This window comes from Lemur catta, chromosome 15, assembly GCF_020740605.2.
Source record: "Lemur catta isolate mLemCat1 chromosome 15, mLemCat1.pri, whole genome shotgun sequence".
Taxonomy (NCBI): Eukaryota; Metazoa; Chordata; class Mammalia; order Primates; family Lemuridae; genus Lemur; species Lemur catta.
In genome coordinates, this window is record NC_059142.1 from 41,607,791 (window position 1) to 41,628,025 (window position 20,235).

The 20,235-nt window shown below is 38.9% G+C and overlaps 1 protein-coding gene across 3 annotated transcripts in view; it reads left to right on the forward strand.

The window, feature by feature from the left end:
- GJC1 (gap junction protein gamma 1) overlaps positions 1 to 18,135 on the forward strand; it is a 33,612-nt gene extending 15,477 nt beyond the window's left edge. For 2 of the 3 annotated variants that reach the window (XM_045526821.1, XM_045526822.1), the window contains exons 2-3: positions 10,687 to 10,762; positions 12,450 to 18,135. In XM_045526821.1, coding sequence (XP_045382777.1) covers positions 12,470 to 13,660 — 1,191 coding nt within the window. In that variant the 5' untranslated portion in view covers positions 10,687 to 10,762; positions 12,450 to 12,469 and the 3' untranslated portion in view covers positions 13,661 to 18,135. Of the gene's footprint in view, positions 1 to 2,278; positions 2,494 to 5,177; positions 5,352 to 10,686; positions 10,763 to 12,449 lie in introns of all 3 variants that reach the window. The other variant, XM_045526820.1, reaches the window with a different exon arrangement.
- The last annotated feature ends 2,100 nt before the right edge of the window (positions 18,136 to 20,235 follow it).

Sequence of the window (20,235 nt, forward strand, 5' to 3'; positions counted from 1 at the left end):
AAAAACCTTGAGAGCTTTTTTCTTTTTTAACACAAGTTTATTAGAGGGACTTTTCCAAATATATGTATGAAAGTGTTATTTTTGGATTAGTAGTGGTTTTGTGGCCTACGTTATAGCAGAGAGATTGTAATGGAAAAAATGAATCAGATAAATTGGAAAGTAAAGCATTTCCCTGTGGAGTCACTACACTGTAAAATATCTCATATTTAAACTTTAGCAGATGATTCCAGTTAACCTTCCTGTACTCTTTTGCATAGCACATATACCTACATTAAAGACCTTGTGAATATAACTATAGTTTTTAAAAAGTGTGTGTAACTTTACTATGAAGTGCTAAGTTGCAGGCTTCTTAATGGCTGGTAAATATTGCATGAATAAATTTTGTTCTAAAATTTTTTGGGTTTTTTGCATTTTTATTATGGTAAAACATACGTATAACTTTTTTAAAGATAGGGTCCTGCTCTGCCACCCAGTCAGTGCAGTGGCACAATAATAGCATGTTGCAGCCTTGAACTCTTGGGCTCAGGTGATTTTTCCATCTTAGCCTCCCAAGTAGCTAGGACTACTGGCATGCAGCACCATGCCTGGCTAATTTTTTTCATTATTTGGAGGGATGGAGTCTCACTATGTTGGCTAGGCTTGTTTCAAACTCCTGGCCTCAAGCCATCCTCCCATCCTGACCTCTCAAAGTGCTGGAATTACAGGTGCTGGAATTACAGCCACCATGCCCAGCCATAACTATTTTTTTTAAGTGTCTAATTCTGTGGCATTCCTGGAACCATTACCATCAATCCATCTTCAGAACTCGTTTTTTCTTCCCAATTTAAACTCTATCTATTAAATAATATTTCCTTATTCCCCCCATGCCTGTCAATCACCATTTTACTTTCTATCTCTATGAATTTGACTACTCCAGATGTATAAGTGAGATCATACAATATTTATCCTTTTGTGACTGGCTTATTTCACTTAGCACATGTTCAAGGTCCATCCGTGTTGTAACTGTGTCGGAATTTCCTTCCTTTTTGAGGCTGAATAATATTCCATTGTATGTATGTACCACATTTTGTTTGTTCATCTTTTGATGGACATTTGGGTTGTTTCTGGTTATGAATAATGCTCCTATGAACGTGAGTGTACACATGTCTGTTCAAGTCCCTGCCTTCATTTCTTTTGGTTATATATCCAGAAGGGAAACTGTTGCATTGTATGGGAATTTTATATTTAATATTTTGAGGAATTGCCCTACTGTTTTCCACAGCGGCTGTCCCATTTTACATTCCCACCAGTAATGCACAAGGGTTCCAGTTTCTCTGTATTTTTGCCACCACTTATTTTCTGTTTGTTTTTCTATTAGCCATCCAGTTGGGTACAAAATGGGTACAAAATCTCATTGTTTTTTATATATATATATATATATTTTTTTTTAATTAATTAATTTTTTTTTGAGATAGTGTTTTGCTGTGGTATCCAGGCTGGAGTGCAGTGGTATGGTCATAGCTTACTGTAGGCTGGAACTCCTAGGCTCAGGTGATCTTCCTGCCTCAGCCTCCCAAGTAGCTAGGACTACAGGTGCCCACCATCATGCCTGGCAAATTTTTAAATTTTTTTGTAGAGACAGAGTCTTGCTATGTTGCCCAGGCTGGTCTCAAACTCCTGATTTCAAGTGATGATCCCCAGCCTCCCAAAGTGCTGGGATTACAGGTGTGACCCACCACACCTGGCCTTATTTTAATTTTTTTCTTTTTTGCATTTTCTTAATAATCAGTGTTAGTCTAAAACTTACTAAAGTTTAAACGCCAATTAACCCTTGCCTTCTTTCTTAAGAAATAAAGTCATTGGTGAGGCAGTGAGGATAACAACATTCTCATACTCTGCCAGTGGAAATACAAATAGGTACCAGCCTTTTGGAATTTGTAATACATATGGAAAGTTTTAGAATTTTTGGAGAGATAATTGGCAAAGAAGTTGACGTTTTCTTATACACAAAAAACCCTCAAAATTCATACAACTGTTGACCCAACAATTCTTTTAGAAATTTATATCTGTAATTGGGGATGTATACAAAGATACAAGTATAATAAACTGTTGTAGACAACTTAAATGTTTAACCTTAGAAGATTAGTTAAATTTTGATTTAGTAGGCTAGGAGTGAGAGTTGGGTAGCTATAACATGGGAATCAGCATTTTCTACAGGCACTCTGGATAATTCTGATGAAGGTGATCTATGGGCAACATTTGAGGAACATTTATTTACCATTACTTTCATTAATTTCAGGTTCCACAGTGTGCTAAGGTCCTCTGCGAACTGGTCTTTTAACTTCTCTCCAACTACTTCCCAAACATCCTCCATCATGTTCCAGTCCAAGAGACTTCTTGTGCAACTTTTCCCTCACACCATTTTCTCCATCTGCCTGGCTGGCCTCTACTTCCCACTCCAGGTCTGCCTGGTGAAACCATACCCATCCTTCAAAGACCCACTTGCTTTGTGCAGTAAGCCTATATTTTTTGATTCATAGGAGTTAGTCTCTTTCCTTTCTCTGTGTATCTTTATGTTTTGTACCATTATTCCATTCATTGTAGTCTTTGCTGTAATACCACTGTATTGATGAACATATTTCTTATTTTCTACTTCTCACAAATACATTCAGATCTTAAGTTCAATACAGCACACATGTATTTATTGACTTTTGTGTCCTGTCAGCATATTAGGTACTAAGGGCGTACAGAATTAAAAACAAGGACTATAGCCTCAAAAAAACTCATAATTCCAGCAGAAGAAACCATACCACTAACATTGATTTAATAGAGCAAGTGTCGATATTAATGAAACAGAATGAAACAGAAAAATTATGGGCTTTCTGGGGAGGAAATTAATTGAGGATGTCAAGGAAGTTTGAAGAGACCTTTCAGCTAGTTACTAAAGGATGACAGTTTTTCTAGGTAGGAAATTGTGGAAAGGCAATTTTAAAGTAGAAGAAAAACTATGAGTAAAGATTCAAATTTATTAAATCACTCAGTGAATAGTTATTGAACACCTATTGAGGTGCTCATTGTTGTAGGTGCCAGGGATACAAGAACAAAGTACTTGCTTTTAAATTCTGTTGGGGGTAACAGATAATGAACAAATTAGGAGATAAAAGATATATGACCAGGCACGGTGGCTCACACCTGTAATCCTAGCACTATGGTAGGCCTTAGGCAAGAGGATCACTTGAGTCCAGGAATTCAAGACCAATCTAGGCAATATGTGAAGACCCTGTCTCTACAAAAACATTTTAGAAATTAGCCTGGCATGGTGGCGTGGGCCTGTACTTCCAGCTACTTAGGAGGCTAAGGTGGATGGCTTGAGCCCAGGAATTGGAGGTTGCAATGAACTATGATAAGGCCATTGCACTCCAGCCTGTGTGACAAAGTGAGACCCTGTCTCAAAAAAATGAAATAAAAGAATGTGGTTAGGCAGCATGAAGTGAACTGAAGGAAAAAGGCAAAGTGAAGGCAGGACATAGAGAGTGATAGAGTGATATTATTGTAGGTAGGTGGTCAGGGAAGGCCTCACCAGTGGAGGTGGTATCTGAAGAGAAGCATAATGAAGTGGGAGCAAACTAGGAGGATGTCCAGGGGAAGACGGTTTCAGAGGAAAACAAGAAATGCATATGTGAAAATGTGTAGTATAAGATGCAAATGTGATTTTTTAAAATTTGAAGTAGAACAGATTAAGATACTTTTTATAAAACAAGAATTTTTAAATGTTTTAAAAAATATAAACCAAAGTTTTAAAAAATATTAAGCAGGTTTTTTTCTCTAGGGCAGTGGGATGCCTTTAGGGCTATTTTCTTTAGAAAGGCAGTATATTTATTTGGTTCAAAAAACAAGACCCTATATAAAGGTGCATAATCAAAAATATGGATCCTACCCCATCTTCCTTTATCCCCTCCCTAACTTTTGTTAAGTTTCTTAAAAAATGTATCCTGTTTCTTTACAGAAATATAAGTGGAAAACATTTTTCTCCTTTCTTATATAAAAGATGTAGTTTATATACGTTTATATACTCTCACTGTTTTTACTTAATTAAATGTCTTAGATTTCTTTCTATACAATGAAAGCATTCCTCTTTATTTTTTACAGCCATATTGTATTGTATATTAAATAGATACAGTGCATTTAACCGTTCCCCTGACAGTGAATCATTGTTTATACTATATTAATTAACCTTGTACTCGTGCAGATATTTATTGATGCAGTTTCCAAAGGTCAGATTGCTGGATTAAAGAGTAGATGCATTTGTAATTTTGTTAGATATTGCCAAATTGCCATCAGAAGTTGTACCACTCCTGTCAACAGTGTATGAGCATGTCTGCTGCTCCATAACTTCCCCAACTTTTGAATTTTTGCCATTGTGATAAGAGAAAAATTGCATCTCAAAGTAGGTTTTTTAAATATTGAGACATAATTCACATGCCTTAACAGTCACCCTTTAAAGTGTACAATTCACTCATTTTTAATATATTCACAAGTGTGAATTACCACTAATTTCAGAATATTTTCATCATCCCCAAAAGAAACCCCATACCCATTAGTAGTCACTCTCCATTCCCTCCAGCCCCTGGCAACTGTTCATCTATTAATACTTTCTGTCTATATAGATTTGCATATCCTGGAGATTTCATATAAATGACATTATACAGTATGTGGGTATTTTGTGTCTGGTTTCTTTCACTTAGCATTATGTTTTTAAGATTCAACCATGTTGTACATTGTGTTTAAGGGAAATTTGTGTTTCTCATTTGTGCAATGTCTGTTCATGTCCCTTGACCACTTTCTATTGTTTTGTTGGCTGTTTTTGTAGTTTTTCTTGTAGATTTTTTTGGAGCTCTTTATCTATTACGGAGATCAGCTTTTTGCCTGTAAAAGTTACCAAAAACCTTTCCCCCAATTCATTATTTTTTTTTTTATATGTGTTATGGCATGTGTTTTAAAACCACAGAGATGGTTTCATTTTTTTGTACTCATATTTATTAAAAAAAAGTTGGGGGGGGCCTCTTCCATTTCCCAGAGTTATAAGAAATATCAACCATGTTTTTTTATGGTTTCCATTTTTATATTTAAATACTTATTTGGGTTTTATCCAAATGTCTGATATTAGGTATGAATTCTCCTTTTATCTTTTTTTCTAGGTGATTATCCTATTGCCCAAACACCATTAATTAAAAATTCCATCTTTGCCCCCATTGATGTGAGGAGCCACCTACATTAGTAGCTTTTCAGCAGAGGAGTAACACGTCTGTTTTAGGGAGAGAATTCTGGTGGAGATGTAGAAGACAGACTGAAGAAGAGAGAAAGTAGAGCAGGTATTGATTGGTTTATGGCCTTTCAGGATTTTTGTTTTATTTTTTTAGGGTTTTTTAATGCATAAATTTTGTTTTCACAAAATTGGAATAATTCTATAAATGTGTGAATTTATTGAACAGGTATTTATTGAGAACCCATCATCATTTTCCTGGCCCTGGGGTTTCGGATAACTGGGGATAAAAGAACAGAGTCCTTGCCATCAGGGAGCTTCTATTCTAGTGGAGGAACTAGGCAATCAAACAAAAAAATAACTTACATACATTGTATAAATAGGCTGGATGAGGTGTCTCACACTTGTAATCCTAGCACTCTGGGAGGCTAAGGCAGGAGGATCACTTGAGGTCAGGAGTTTGAGGTTGCAGTGAGCTATGATGATGCCACTGTACTCTAGCCGGGGCAACAGAGCAAGACTGTCTAAAATACACACACACACACAGAGACACACACACATAATGTGTGGATTAGGTGCTGTAAAGAAAATTATAGCTAAGAAAAAAAGGCTGGAGAATGATAGTAACTGTTAGAAGTTGTCTAGGGAAATTCTTACTAAAGAAGGTGACATTTGAGCAAAGCCTTGAATGAAGTAAGAGAGAGTCCTGCCAGTATCTATGAAAAGAGTTGTTGTAATCAGTGAAAATAGCAAGTGCAAAGATTCTAAGGCAAAAGCATGGCATGTTTGTCATGGTTTGAGGAACAAAGAGGATGCAGGTAGATATTCCTGAAGCAGAATGAGGAAGAGGGAGAATGAGCAGGGATGAGACCAGAAAGTGAGCTGATAAAGGACGTTGTAAACTATGGGAAGATTTTGGATTTTATTCCAAGTGTGATGGGAACCTACTACTAGAGAGTTTTGATCAGAAAGGGAAATTGTCTAACCTACCTTCTAAAATCTTTACTCTGGTTGCTGTTGGAGAGAGGATAAGAGCATAAGCTAAGGCAGTGCAGTGGTCCCCAACATTTTTTGACACCAGGGATGGGTTTCATGGAAGATAATTTTTCCATGGCCAGTGGGGGCGGGGCGGGGAGGTAGAGTTCAGGTGGTGATGAGGAGTTGCTGTAAATACAGATGGATCTTCCCTGGCCTTCCACTCACCTCCTGCTGTGCGGCCCTGTTCCCAACAGGCCACGGACTAATACCAGTTCTTTGGCCGGGGATGGGGGGTGTTGGGGATTACAGGGCTAAAGGACCAGTTAGAGGGGTTGTTTTTACAGTGGTCTTGGTGACAGATGAAAGTGGCTTGGATCAGAGTGATAGCAATGGAGGTGGTAAGAGTGGTTAAATTGTGAATATATTTTGAAGATAGAACTGACAGGATTTGCTGATAGTTTGGTCGTAGAGAGAGAAAAAGGAGCAAGATTGACTTTTCCTACCCCTCATTGCACTCCACCTCCAACCTACCAATATAGACAACTACCGATCTGCTTTCTATCACTAAAGATTAGTTTGTATTTTCTAGAATGTTACATAAATGGAATCATACTGTATGTATTATTTTTTGCCTTCTGTCATTCAGCCTAGTTATTACTGTTTTGAGATTGATCTATGCTGAATGTATCGGTAGTTTATTTTTTTTTTTATTCTTGTAGTATTCCATTATGTGAATATACAACAGTCAATTCTATGAGCATTTGTGTTGTTTCTAGGTTTTGGCTATTACAAATGAAACTTAACATTCATGTACAAGTGTTTTTATTGAGATAGAATTTCACCTCTCAAGTAATGCTTAGGAGCAGAATGGCTGGATCATATAGTAGGTACTTAATTTGTTTTTGTCTTTCTCTCTTTGTGATTGTTTTCCTTTCTTCTGCTTTCCTATAGCTGTGATTTTGCTGGGTAGAGAATTCTGCGGGCATTTTTCTGGATTTTAAATGTGTTGCTCCACTATCTTCTGGCTTTCATTGAGAATTCTGTCATTTTAATTTTTTTGTTGTTTATATAGTATCTTTTTTCCTAGCTGCTTTTAAGATATTTCTTTATTGGTTTTAAGCAATTTGGTTATAATGGTATGGAGTTCCCTTCTTATTGCTTGTTCTAGTGATGGCTTCCACCCATGTCTTCATTACCACTTCTACACCATTTTCCACTTATAAATGGAATATTTTTATTTCTTCATGTGAGCCATTCACAGGTGAATTGCACACTCTCACCTCCTATACTATAACCAAGTCTGTTTGCAGAAGCAGAGAAGTCAACAAAGAAGACTGTATCCTGAATCTTAGGCACCTGGGAACTGAGCAAAATACTAGTTCAGAGGAAAAGGGAGTTTAGTGCACTAAGAACACACTTTCCTCCACAGTGAGACCACACTTGGCAGTGATACATACTGCTTTAGAAATGTTAACTCCAGAACCTGCCATTCTACTTATTCTGTTTTTCTTTTTGAAGTGATTTGATTTTATTCTCTCTGGTGGAGTAGTGTACTCTATGACATTGTAAGCCATTTTTAATATTTTAATGCTGTGCTGGGCATGGTGGCTCATGCCTGTAATCCTAGCACTCGGGGAGGCCAAGAGGCTCGCTTGAGCTCAGGAGTTTAAGACCAGCCTGAACAAGAGTGAGACCCCCATCTCTGCCAAAAATAGAAAAATTAGCCAGGTGTGGTGGTGCGTGCCTGTAGTCCCAGCTACTCAGGAGGCTGAGGCAGGAGGATTGCTTGAGCCCAGGAGTTTGAGGTTGCATTGTGCCATAATGATGCCACTGCACTCTACCCACGGTGATAGAGTGGAAAAAAAAAAAAAAGCATAATCATAGCTGTGGGACAGTAGGGCTTGCCTAGAGAATGAGTGACCCATTACAAAAATGACTAACATTTTCTTCTTGTTCTTTCTTTTCTTTTCTTTTTTTTTTTGAGACAGAGTCTCACTCTGTTGCCTGAGCTAAGCTAGAGTGCAGTGGCATCGTCATAACTCACTGCAACCTCAAATTCCTAAGTTCAAGTGATCCTCCTGCCTCGGCCTCCTGATTAGCTGGGAATAGAAGTGCTGCATGCCACCACACTGCCTAAAGAACTAACATTTTCAGAATATTTCCCAGACCGTACACTCATTACCCAGGGATTATTTGATTTGACATGCCACTAAAAACAAGAGTGGGTACTTAGAAAGAAGGATTTGGAAAGGGGAGATTATCAAAGAAAAACCTACCATAGGTCAAGACAGTGGTCATGCTGCCATTCATTTTAGGAAGCCCATGGTTCTTTATTTTAGAACGAAAATTGCACAAATTCATTTTTACTACTAGACCCCTTTGCAAATTAGGACTTTGTAAATTAGTGTCATTTACACGTGGTGTATTGATATGAATTCATATGGACAAAGACTGGAAGGAAGTATGGAAAACTAAAACATTTTTATGTAGCTATGATTGTGGCTTTTTGCATTGTTTCTTTTAATGTTACAGGTTTATTTTTTCCCCCACAGTAAAATTATGTTAAGAGAAGCAAAGTGAATTAATCTGGGTATATCCAGTATACAGAAGACCAAATATCCACACCCCCCACCTACTACCCCTCATGGGCATTTTGTGGCCAAGAGCATTAACTATGGGGATACCCATTCCAAAGACTTTTCAGGGTATAGGTATAGGGTGCTATGCTCTTATGAATGCCCATGGAAAACCAGGCTCTAAGGGTTCAGCATTTTCTGGGCCTACAGCTTAACCAGTACAGAATCATACTTCTGGGTGTGTAAAATGGCTGCCTTATAACTTATATAAGCTTCAAAGGGTTTATCACCAATTCCTCCCACCAAAGAAAAAGTTATTGTATGACATTCTGAACTATTGAGAAATTCTTACATAGCAATAATTATTTAAAAAGATACCCATTTATCTTTGATATGGATGGAAGTATAGAGGATGAGTTTGCTGACTAATTAACAACTGTATTTTCGTTACTTTGACTTATTGGAACAAATAGAATTTCAGGCTTTAGGGGAAATCTGAGCCTTCAGGGAACTCTGTTATGGAGTTCTGTGTCAGGAATCTGGCTTACATCACCATTTAAAAATTACATATTATTTACTTCTTGTTTTGTGGTTTTATAACTTGTATGTTTAGTGAGAGGAGGAAAAGTGAGCTCAGTTGGAAAACAGGGCTAGAAATGGGAGTTATAAGTCCTGTGATGAGATCTTTATATGTAAATCTTGATGCCTACATTTCATTTTTTTTCTTGCTTCATTGGTCTTTTGGAAATTGTTCCAGTTTTTTTCCCCCCCCCCTCCGGTATCTAAAACAAAAAAAGCCTTTTTAATTAAGTTACTATGAACACATAACACTCAGGGATTGTTTTAAATTTGTTAAATGATAGTAATAAACAACGTTGGACCTTATGGATGACTTTTGGCCATTGCTATTGAGAGTTGGCAGAACTTGATAATGAGCAATAATTCATCTTGGAATTTGCCTCCAGAACTGTGAGAATCATCTTGGAATTTGTTTTGATTTTTACTCCAGTACAGATGCAGGTGTTTTCTTTCTGTGACTGTTTGTGAGCAGTTGAATCTGTAAATCACCTCCTGTGGAGCCGGGTGTCCCAGTGGCTGAGAGCCAGCTGTTGGGTGTTTTAGCTAAACAGCTTGCTCTTAGTTGGCTGCTCAAATCCCCGTGAGAAGTGTATTGGCTACTCCAGGGAATAGAGCATGCAGGGTGAAGATTTTTGCAAGGCCTTTAGTGACCCACTTTTAATTTGCTGGGATTCTTCTGCTTTGACTTTTTCTAGTAGGTGCCAGAGTTCATTTGCTTTGGATTTCCACAAATGACTCATCTTCCTGTCATATTTTCTTAGAATACAATGACTTAAGAATCTTTGGGTCACTGTCACATAGTTTCTCCTACTACATGTATGGGAGAAGAAAACAGTGGTATTCAAACTCAGGCCTGTTTCCATCTCATTCTGATTGATTCCTTTGGTACATAGAAAACTTTGTTTCTTGGCCAGGTGTGGTGCCTCACGCTTGTAATCCTAGCATTCTGGGAGGCTGAGGCGGGTGAATTGCTTGAGCTCAGGAGTTCGAGACCCTGTCTCTACTAAAAATAGAAATAAATTAGCAGGACAACTAAAAATATATATAGAAAAAATTAGCTAGGCATGGTGGCGCATGCCTGTAGTCCCAGCTACTCAGGAGGCTGAGGCAGGAGGATTGCTTGAGCCCAGGAGTTTGAGGTTGCTGTGAGCTAGGCTGACACCCTGGCACTCTAGCTTGGGCAACAGAATGAGACTCTCTCTCTCAAAAAAAAAAAGAAAACTTTGTTTCTTCCTGAAAATGGCATTTTAGTGATTCATTGTTTTCTGTGGGAGGAAGCTTATGACCTGCTCTTTTCTTTTTTTCTTCCAGAGGGAATCTGGAAAAGTTGCAGGCAAGACATCATTTCTTTAAGAACAGTTTGGGTAACAGAAGTTCTGGAAAACAGGTAAAGTGTATTTAAACTTCTTTGGTAATGTGACACATGCCCTGTAATCTGCAGAAGTAAACTGGGAAAAGGAGGAGGAGAAGCAGAAAGCTAGGTGTACTTTGTGCCCAGGGGCTCTATTAAGGATTTTACATATATTATCTCATTTAGATGGTTTTACCTGTAAAAATCGCAGAATGAAACTGTCTTTGAAAATGTTGTTTTACCATCTACCATAAACAAGATACAGAAATATAATTTATACATTTTGTTATGTGGTAAAGGGCTAGTTATATTTGTTGCAAGACCACTCACTGTGGACTTCTAAGTAAAACCAGAATCTGCTGTGCTATGCAGCCTAGCTAGGTAGTGTCTTCCTAGTTCCTTTCTGTCTTTTATTTCAGTTCTCGATCATTGCCTGTAGTTTGTAGCTATACCATCTCTTTAATTCCTTTTAACACTTTGTCACCTGGTCCTCAATTTAAGTTTCCTAATAAGCCACCTCTTCACAGTGGTGTCCATCCCAAGTGTCCCCTTTATGTTCTCAGTGGTGATCTTTCTGTGACTGGACTGAATAGCTACACCTGTGTGTTGTTTTCTTCTTTGTATCTCACAAAGTTCTGAAGGTCTCGTGAAATAACAATATATGTAGCTCGCCCGCCCTCCCCTCCCTTCCTCCCTCCCTCCACTCTTCACAGACACACACGAAAACAACAATATATGTAAAGAACCCAGTATACTGCATCTGAGAAATACATCTCAATAAATGATAGCTGTAATTTTATTTATTTAATATTTTTAACTTTTTTTTTTTTTGCAACAGAGTCTCACTGTTGCCCGGGTGAATGCTGTGGCATCAGCCTAGCTCACAGCACCTCAAACTCCTGGGCTCAAGCCATCCTCCTGCCTCAGCCTCCCAAGTAGCTGGGATTACAGGCATGCACCAAGATGCCCAGCTAATTTTTCTATCTTTAGTGGAGACAGGGTCTTGTTCTTGGTCAGGCTGGTCTTGAACTCCTAGGCTCAAGTGATCCTCCCGCCTCCGCCTTCCAGAGTGCTAGGATTGCAGGTGTGAGCCACCGCACTTGGCCAGGTAGGACTATTTACTTCAGTGTATGAGCACTTGTTTGGGCCTACAGGGTCCTAGAAAGTCTGGTTTGCTTTCATATCTTCCCTGGTTTAAAAAGTAGAATTGTGGTAGGTGTGGTGGATCACACCTATAATCCAGCACATTGGGAAGCTGAAGTGGGACGATCACTTGAGGCCAGGAGTTCAAGACCAGTCTGGGCAACATAGCAAGACCCCATCTCTAAGAAATTAAAAAATATATATATTAGCTGAGTGTAGCAGCATGCATCTGTAGTCCTAAGCTACTCAGGAGGTTGAGGCAAGAGGATTGCTTGAACCCAGGAGTTTGAGGTTGCAGTGAGCTATAATCATCCCACTGCATTCTAGCCTGGGCGACAGAGCAAGAAAAACTGTCTCTTAAAAAAAATAAATAGGCCGAGCACAGTGGTTACAAAATAGTTCTACCTAAGGGTTGCAGAGAGTGAGATGCTATTTAGTCTAACATTTGTCCAAGTATAAGACTTGAAGTTAGATTTCAAGTATGTAAAGTAGTAGTTCCTAGAGATCACAATTTAAAAATTAAATTGTTAAGATTTTAATATTTGTTGGTTTTCCTTTGGTATTTTTCCACTTTTATCAGGGCAAACCAATTCAATCACCATGAGTTGGAGCTTTCTGACTCGCCTGCTGGAGGAGATTCACAACCATTCCACATTTGTGGGGAAGATCTGGCTCACTGTGTTGATTGTCTTCCGGATTGTCCTTACAGCTGTAGGAGGAGAGTCCATCTATTATGATGAACAAAGCAAATTTGTGTGCAACACAGAGCAGCCGGGCTGTGAGAATGTTTGCTATGATGCCTTTGCACCCCTCTCCCATGTGCGCTTCTGGGTTTTCCAGATCATCCTGGTGGCTACTCCTTCGGTGATGTACCTGGGCTATGCCATTCATAAGATTGCCAAAATGGAGCACGGTGAAGCAGACAAGAAGGCAGCTCGGAGCAAACCCTACGCGATGCGTTGGAAACAACACCGGGCTCTGGAAGAAACAGAAGAGGACCATGAAGAGGATCCCATGATGTATCCAGAAATGGAATTAGAAAGTGAAAAGGAAAATAAAGAGCAGAGCCCACCTAAACCCAAGCATGATGGCCGACGACGGATTCGGGAGGATGGGCTCATGAAAATTTATGTGCTGCAGTTGCTGGCAAGGACCGTATTTGAGGTGGGTTTTCTGATAGGGCAGTATTTTCTGTATGGCTTCCAAGTCCACCCATTTTATGTGTGCAGCAGACTTCCTTGCCCTCATAAGATAGACTGCTTTATTTCTAGGCCCACTGAAAAGACCATCTTCCTTCTGATAATGTATGGTGTTACGGGCCTTTGCCTATTGCTTAACATTTGGGAGATGCTTCATTTAGGGTTTGGGACCATTCGAGACTCACTAAACAGTAAAAGGAGGGAACTTGAAGATCCGGGTGCTTATAATTATCCTTTCACTTGGAATACACCATCTGCTCCCCCTGGCTATAACATTGCTGTCAAACCAGATCAAATCCAGTACACCGAATTGTCTAATGCTAAGATCGCCTACAAGCAAAACAAGGCCAACATCGCCCAGGAACAACAGTATGGCAGCCATGAGGAGAACCTCCCAGCTGACCTGGAGACTCTGCAGCGGGAGATCAGAATGGCTCAGGAACGCTTAGATCTAGCAATCCAGGCCTACAGTCACCAAAACAATCCCCATGGTCCCCGGGAAAAAAAGGCCAAAGTAGGGTCCAAAGCTGGGTCCAACAAAAGCAGTGCTAGTAGCAAATCAGGGGATGGGAAGACCTCTGTCTGGATTTAATCTTGGCTGGGCTTAAAACTTAACGCTTTTCATAGTTTATGGTAAGCAACAGCTCACTGAATAATGACTTCCATTGAGTAAACATTTGGCTCTGGTTATCTTCAGGGATGCTGTTGGCTCTTGATCCAAGCTCAGGGGACTCTGAAGGCGGGGCTGGGATGAGGGTGAAAAGAGGAAAACATGGTGTTCCTGGGCACGTGTTCTCAGCAATAATACAGTTGCAGAACTTTACATTTGTGTCTTCCAGATCTGGAAAAGAACAGATATATTTAAATCATTCTCATTGAACAGTTTTTGTATGTACAGTATTATGGTACATTTTTTTTTAGTATGAGAACTTTTTTTGTATTTGTACATTGGACTGCTGTAGCTATACTTTTATATTAAAGGAAAGAAGTCCTTCTAAGTAATGCCTATTAGGCTAGTGTTATTACTTCATTCAGCAAATTCTACCCTGCCTTTAGAGTTTTAATAGATGCTACACCTAATAAAAGTGCCTCTCATATTGCAGGAAAGATTTCACATATGGAAGGAGACTGAGGAGGAAGTATAATTTTTCAGTCTTGGAAAGAAATCCACAGTAGAAGGAGGTTGAGATCTTTCTTTTACATGAGAAATCTTGAATCTCATTCATGTGACCAGAGTTGTAGTTAATTTTGAAAACCTGTTCATATTTTCAAAGGAGGTAAATGATTAACTGCAGGATTCCTTTAAATATCAAGCATTGCCAGTATATGCTTCGATGATGTGTATATAATTTAAATTCTTTCAAAAGACTAATAAAAAGTATCCCCAGTCTGGTAGCAATGTGGAGAACCTGGCTAGAGTTGATGCTAAGCTGCATCTCTGAAAGGAAAGCCATGCCTGGAAAATGAGCCCTAGTAGGATGTAGTTGTGAACCTGTTTGATTTGCCTTAAGCCTCTATCCAAAAACCTGCCTCTCTCTGTGGTTTCTTAAGAAGCCAGTGATGGATATTTTATTTGTTACCATTAGAAATACAAAAGTCCCCATGCAGACTAAGAATACTCAAAGATACTTATACTGCAAATGGCAGGAGGTCAAAATCCAAATTCCTTATTTTTTATGATTTATCGTGGAACTACTATGATTTACTTACTTCTACCAGGGTACGATTCTGCCTGAAAGGTCATTCCGACCTGGGATTCTCTCTGTAAATAGACCTAAAGAGAAGTTCCATATTTATTCCCTGTAGGCATATGTATTTGTAAATGGCAAGCATTAATGTTCATCACACTGATTATAATTTGCAGTATTGCCATTTTCAACCTTATGTTGGAGAGAGCTTTGCTTTCTTGTGTTCACATTGTTTAAGTTTTGTGAACTGCTCAGTAAGAGCTTGACAAAGGTTTAAAGGGGCCTTTGCTCCACCAGGGAGCATTTTATTTGAGTATCTCACTCTTTTCTAACAGAAAGCTATTGCAGGCCACCTCTTTGAAATTCCAAAAGCATTATTTTTTATGTCTTAAATTTGAAATGCCAGTTCTCCACGATTTAGAAGTCTAGTAGAATAGCGCCCTTTGTGCAGTTTTTTTCCCTTTGTTATTTTTCTATTACATTCCTTCTCTCCCCCTCCCAAAAAAGAAACTTAGTAGAAATTGTAACCTTACCATCTAGCCATTCATTTACTTTTATTTTGCTTTTTTTTTTTTAATCTTTAAATTTTAGCCTAGAGGAAGCTCCTCAGGATCTCTAAACATCTTAAGTAAAAAGTAAACTCAGGTGAGACTGAAGGGGAAATTTCAGAAAATGATTATACGTGTATGTATTATGGATAATTAATAGACATACACAGTTTCTTTCAAACCAAATGCTTAATGAGGAAATTCATGTAATTCCAAGAAAACAGGCAAGATTTTAAACACCTAAGCCTAGCTAAGACAAAGAACTACCAATTCTTATATTGCTGGAGCTTCAAGCAGATTTCTTAATTGAAGAACAGAAAATGCCCATGCATATATATACATCTATCCAGAACCTGAAGGAGAACAGTGGCTTCGCCAACAGAAAGGTTGGGGATTTGAGAGTGGTGGAGAGGGAAGGAGTCAAGCAGAAATGCCAGGAAGAACCAGGCAAAGACACTTGGCACCAAAAGCATCCACTCAGTTTCTACAGACAGTGCTCGTGGTATTTCATCTTGGCCTGTTCTGTTGTGAATGTTACCTGTTGTGTCTGGATAACTCTTCAGCTTCTTGAAGTATAGGGAAAGATACTCTGTCACCTCCCCAAATGCACACATTTCTTAAATCTATTTTTATTCTCTTGCTGAAGTTTTAATTATAACAAGAATTCCCCATCTCTCACTGCCTTCTTAGTACATTACTTTGAGCCTTTGAACCATATAAATTTGCCAAAGCCATTTTCTCCTAATGACATGTTATGGACTTACATTAAGAAAATGACACTATCAATGTCTAGCTTGACCCGTTAGTTGGGTCTGCATTGAATCTGTAAAAATATTTTTCTTGAAGATGCAGGTATTTTTATTAAAAAACTCATTAGTTTTTTCCTTTTCCTATCAAAATCATACTGTTTTGAATTGCTATATAAGACATGCTCTGTCGTGACATTTGCTTAAATAGAAGTTGAGTGCTTAGTTCTTCACATGCTACAATCAGGATGTGATTAACATCTTTATGTTCCTTAAAGTACTATTGGATTTATTCAAATGTGGTGTGTCCTTTGCTCTTCTTTGTTAAAATCTATTCAGAAGAGATTGTAAAAGGAACAGGCTAGCTTTCTTAATTCAAACTTGAGGGAGAATTAGATTACATTTTCCCCTAAAGAAATGTTAAGGTTCATTTTGTGGCTTTATCTTTGCTTATGACTTAGTTTTACCCATTTCTATATTTGTCCATTTAAAACCGTATGTTACATCATTTTCTGGGGATTTTCCTTGATGTCTATAGAATTATTTACTCTACAAATGATCTTTGCCATTTGAAATGGTTCTGACAGTTTAGGACTCCCACATGTCTGTCTTTTTAGAAGGCCACCTGTATCTTTAAATGGAAAAAAATCAGTATTAGTTACCTTAACTCTGTGATTTCTTCATGGTATAAAATTAGGCAGATCACTTTACTTTGCCGAGTTTCAGGAGCCACTTACTCTCAGAAGTGTTAGGAAGTAGTTAGAGCCTCTGGTAAAAGGTGTTAAAAGACCAGCTATTATATTATTGGTCACTTGTCTGAGCTTGGAACTTCAAAAAAAAAAAGTTAAACTATGCGGTGGTAGTAAAATGTGTTTCAGTGCTCTTATCACAGGCATCAGTGATGGTTTGAAACACGGACTTTAAGCAGTTTATACCAAGAATGGACTTAAATGTTATTCTTATTAGTCATATGTATGATTTACCCGTTCAGCTTCTAGATGTCCATGCTTTGTGCTTTCTGTCTCATTTAAGAGACAGTTCACTTCTAAAAATAACATCTATAGTTGATAAATTTTTGGCCAGCCAGCTTTCTGTAAAAGGAAAGAATGTTATACTTGAATCTATTTCAAGAAATGCCTTTTTATAAATCAAAGGTCTTTCCTGCCTGTGAAGAAAATACCTGAGGTCAAACACAGTTGCTGGTCATTTTGATTGGAAGGTTCCAGGTATTAGATTAATTTTATCTTTATAAAATCATGTAATCTCATAAAGAGTCACCACCTAAAAGTAATAAAGGCCCTGTACCTATACAGGGCACTTTGGAAACAAAATTTCAACTCATATGTTATAAATCTGTAATAATTCAGTCACCATCGAATGTTAGAATCATTAGGTTGAATTGCATACATGTCATTCTTACCACACATCATGAAGAGCTTAAACATTTTTATTTGCTATTGTCTCTAATGTAGTTCTGTTGTTGTTTTTAATAATGATATTAAGTGGATTTGGTTTACACACATTCCACGTTAACAATCATACTTTTTAAAGAAGCAATCCGTAGCATTCCAAAATCCAGGAGTCCAAATAAAAGATCTACTCCAGTGTAAAATCTCTACAGAGATAAAAAGAATTCTGCATTTCAGAGTTGGCTTGTTGAACCAGGTGAAGACATTTGGCTGTATGCTTCCAAGATTGAAAATGGTTTTCTTTATTGTACTCTCAACTGTGTTTTTTTAAATCTCTTCCAGCAGTCTCTACCTCAGGCACTAAGCATTATGATAAGGTTAGTATATTGATGCGAAAAAGTTAGCTAAGACTTCCAACTTTTTAAGATAATTTATATGTAAAATTCAACTGTTATCCAGCAATCTGATGTAATGTGGTGTGCAGTTTGGATATTGCATGAACATCTAAGGAATTACCTGTTCTAGTGCCAAAGATCACTTGTTGCTGATTTTGTTCTGTACAGTATATGTAAAACTTTCCTGGTGGAGACAGACTTTGTGCTCAGGGCCTTGTCTCTAGGAAGATTTTGTCATTTCCAAGCATTTTATCAGTTCCAAATACAGTTTAGAAGATTCATTTGTGGTCTGTGCATCCTTTCCCAAAACTCGAAACCCATTGAAAACTGGGCTGCCAGGAAATGTCATATTGGGGATTTTGTCCCATTCTTTATTTAAAATAGTACCCAAAAGTTTACCACACAGGAAACCTGATATGAAAATCTCTTCATACATTCACCCGTAAATTGGTCTTGGTGGGAATACATGAACAGAGAAATTTCCAACTAAAGGTTTGGGCTCAAAAGATATCCTTTTTCACAGCTGGATTGGAGCTCTTCTAGGACCGCTGTGCCTACATGGATGGGCGTATTTGTGGAGTCACAGTCTGGGAAGCATAGGTAGCCTGGTGGGGAGTCTGTGGTCTAAACTTGGAAGCAGGGAGCACACACTTGGCTCCCTTTCCTCTAGGGGTGCCTTCTGAGAGGGACACTCCACAACAGCAGAGACAGAGCATTGTCGCTGGAATGCCTAATCCACCTCCTGAGAAGGGAAGAGTGTGGGAAGGGGTGGATGAGAGGGGAGCATTTATCGCAACAATGCCCTCTGTTCCCACAGACTTGGGAGAGCTGGCTGGTAGGACATACACGGAGCCCACCCTCAGCAGCACAGATCGTACACTGGTCAGTTAACCATATTTGGTAATAAACTTGTGAGCTGTTTGAAAGCTGTTGGAACTGTTAAATCACTCCAATTCTGTTAGGGTTTTTGTTTTGGGTTTTTTTTTTTAGTTTTTTTGTTTTTTGAGACAGGAACTTGCTCTGTCGCCCGGGCTAGAGTGCAATGGTGTCGTCATAGCTCACTGCAGCCTCAAACTCCTGGGCTCCAGTGATCTTCCTGCCTCAGCCTCCCGAGTAACTGGGACTACAGGCTCAAGCCACCACACCCAGCTGGTTTTTCTATTTATAGAGATGGAGTCTCGCTCTTACTTAGGCTGGTTTTGAACTCCTGGCCTCAAGCAGTCCTGCCTTGGCCTCCCAGAGTGCTAGGATTATAGGAGTGAGCCACCGCACCAGGCCTGTTAGTTTTGGAAATGGAATCTTTGACAGATTTGCCAACAGAAAAGTGACTAATATGTGAAAAAGGTACTGTAACATCATGTGTTCAATCTGTTTTCTTTGCTACATAAAGTTTAAAAACTATTTTTAAGGTTGTAAGGGCTTGTGTTACTATGCAATAAGTGGTTGCCTCCTTTAGACAGGGCACATTGGAAGCAGATCATACAGGAGCACGAAGAATATGGAGGTGGATGCAAAGCTGAGAAGGAATCCAGGTCTGCGTGGGCCAGTGTCACTTTGCTCTTCCAAGAGGATTGTCCAGAAGCAGTTGCTAGTGGGGCCTTTTTAGTGCTTAGGTTACAAATGCATATAGTTAAGTAACCACCACAACAAGGTACAGAATAGTTGCATCACCCAAAAATTCTCTCTATGTGGTTCTTACTATATTACAGTTTGAAAATCACTCATCTTAGAAAACAATAATTTTTCAAAAGGGCCAGAATAAAAGGGGAAAGGGTTGTTTTGAATTATCTCTGCAAGGTTTAGACCTGGCATAGCATGTGAGTTTCCTCTCGTCTGCCAGCTCAGGACTGGTGGCTGCTGCGAGGGAGGACTAGGGAGAGGGCCCAGAGGCTCATCTGGGTTCAGTCAAATAATCTATAAGTGATTTGAGGATGGGGCAGGGGGGCTGGCAAGAGCATGCCATCTTAACTAGATGTTTATGAGTTTTCAAACATAAAATAGGGATTCAGGACTTCTGGCTCATGGCTGTGACTAGACCCATGTGACAATAACCATCCCACCCTCTATGTAAATGAGAGTTGGTGTCATTACCAAGAAATGTACTTAGAAATTTCTCCATCCTGTGTTTAATGACATCTTTGAGGAAAATGGAATAGGAAGTGACTCAGGATTGGAAAACACCCAAGGGAAAAGCAATGACATGGTGACAAGCATTCTTTGTCAGTTGATTTTCTCTTCTGCCCCCTCAATCGTGAGGAAACGGCACAGCATTTCCTTGCCCTGTCCTTGACACACTCTGCCTGCTCTAAACTAGATTAGGGAGTTGTGAAAGAAAACCTAAGGAAGCCCACTGCTAGCGCCTGGAGGAGAAAACTGACGAC